Below are 1,458 nucleotides of genomic sequence, written 5' to 3'. Positions count from 1 at the left end.
AGACCATCTCTTTTGCTTGCTGTTGGCTGCAGATGTATGTGTTTGGTGCCCTGTCCCTGACTGAGTGCATTTTCTTTGTGGTCATGGCCTATGACCGATATGTAGCCATTTGCTACCCATTGCACTACACTGTTATCCTCAGCTGGGGAATGTGCACACGACTGGCAGGTGGGACCTGTGTCTGTGGTTTCTTCTTCTCTCTTATTCATACCTTTTTCACAATGAGGTTGCCCTACTGTGGGCCCAACATCGTCAACCACTACTTCTGTGAAAGTCCCTCAGTACGGAGCTTAGCTTGCATGGATACCCACCTCATTGAGATGGTGGACCTGATCATGAGTGTGTTTGTGAATATCACTCCAAGTTGCCTTATTCTGGCCTCTTATATCCGTATTGTCCAGGCCATTCTCAAGATCAAATCCACCAGGGGACGTTGCAAGGCCTTCTCCACCTGTGCTTCCCACCTAACTGTGGCCACATTCTTCTATGCTCCAGCTACATACATCTACTTTAGGCCCAACTCCAGCTTCTCATCTGAACGTGACAAGCAAATTGCGCTCTTCTATAATGTTTTCACAGCGCTGCTCAATCCTGTTGTCTATAGTCTGAGGAACAAGGACATCAAGGGGGCTTTTCTCAAGGTTATGGGGCATGATAGGGGGGCCAGTTGAACTGGGATGGACAAGAGGGCTTTGGTAGAATGTTTAATGCCTAGGAGAAGATCAATACCTAATGTTTTCAACAAACATTGTACCTTTGAATATTGTACATTTTGTCAACATGTCCTGTGGAGCAATTGTAAAACATGGAAGCAACATGGCTACGTTGATCAACTTGCTCCATTGTGGTGTAACAACAAGCAACTTCATAATCTCAGTGGCTTCCAACAGCAGTTTCATGTATTCTTGTTCCAAGTCAGTGGTAGGTTGACTGTAAGCCTTTTTTAATCTTGGCTTGAGGCTGAAGAAAGAGCCCTACTTGAAACCTTCTTGTGACAGAAGATAAGAAAATAAAGCTAAATAAATGATGACTCTTTCAGCTGAAGGGACACACATCCCTTTGTTCTCACCCTACTGGGAAAACAAGTCACGTGGTCTGGTCTGATGGATCGGTAATCATTCTACCCTAAGACCAGAAAATTATAGCTTAACAATTCAATCTATAACAATGGAACAGGAACCAATGGTCTATATACACACAACATAAAATATGATAAGTTTAAGTGGAATAGTATGTGTGTTAAACTGGCTTGTCCAGGGAAGCAAAATCAGTGAAACTCATGTATGTATAAGAAAGTGCATTATTTCAAGAAGCAATTATATATCAAGAAAGCATCCCATTCCAGTCCAACTCAAGTCCATGAGTCCAATAGTAGTTCCTAAGTCCTTCTTCAGACTCCTGCAGTCACATGCAATAATGCAGAACATAGGGAGATCATAGGCTAGTGTATGCAGAGTT

At 42.9% G+C, this 1,458-nt stretch overlaps 1 protein-coding gene across 1 annotated transcript in view; it reads left to right on the top strand.

The window, feature by feature from the left end:
* LOC101653630 (olfactory receptor 2A5-like) overlaps positions 1-671 on the top strand; it is a 969-nt gene extending 298 nt beyond the window's left edge. Inside the window, exon 1 of the mRNA XM_030886152.1 lies at positions 1-671. This exon is cut by the window's left edge and continues 298 nt beyond it. Coding sequence (XP_030742012.1) covers positions 1-671 — 671 coding nt within the window.
* The last annotated feature ends 787 nt before the right edge of the window (positions 672-1,458 follow it).

The sequence above is a fragment of the Echinops telfairi genome, unplaced genomic scaffold (assembly GCF_000313985.2).
Source record: "Echinops telfairi isolate 266 unplaced genomic scaffold, ASM31398v2 ScPeMD7_443;HRSCAF=831, whole genome shotgun sequence".
NCBI lineage: Eukaryota > Metazoa > Chordata > Mammalia > Afrosoricida > Tenrecidae > Echinops > Echinops telfairi.
This window is presented reverse-complemented; position numbering and strand designations above follow the sequence as displayed.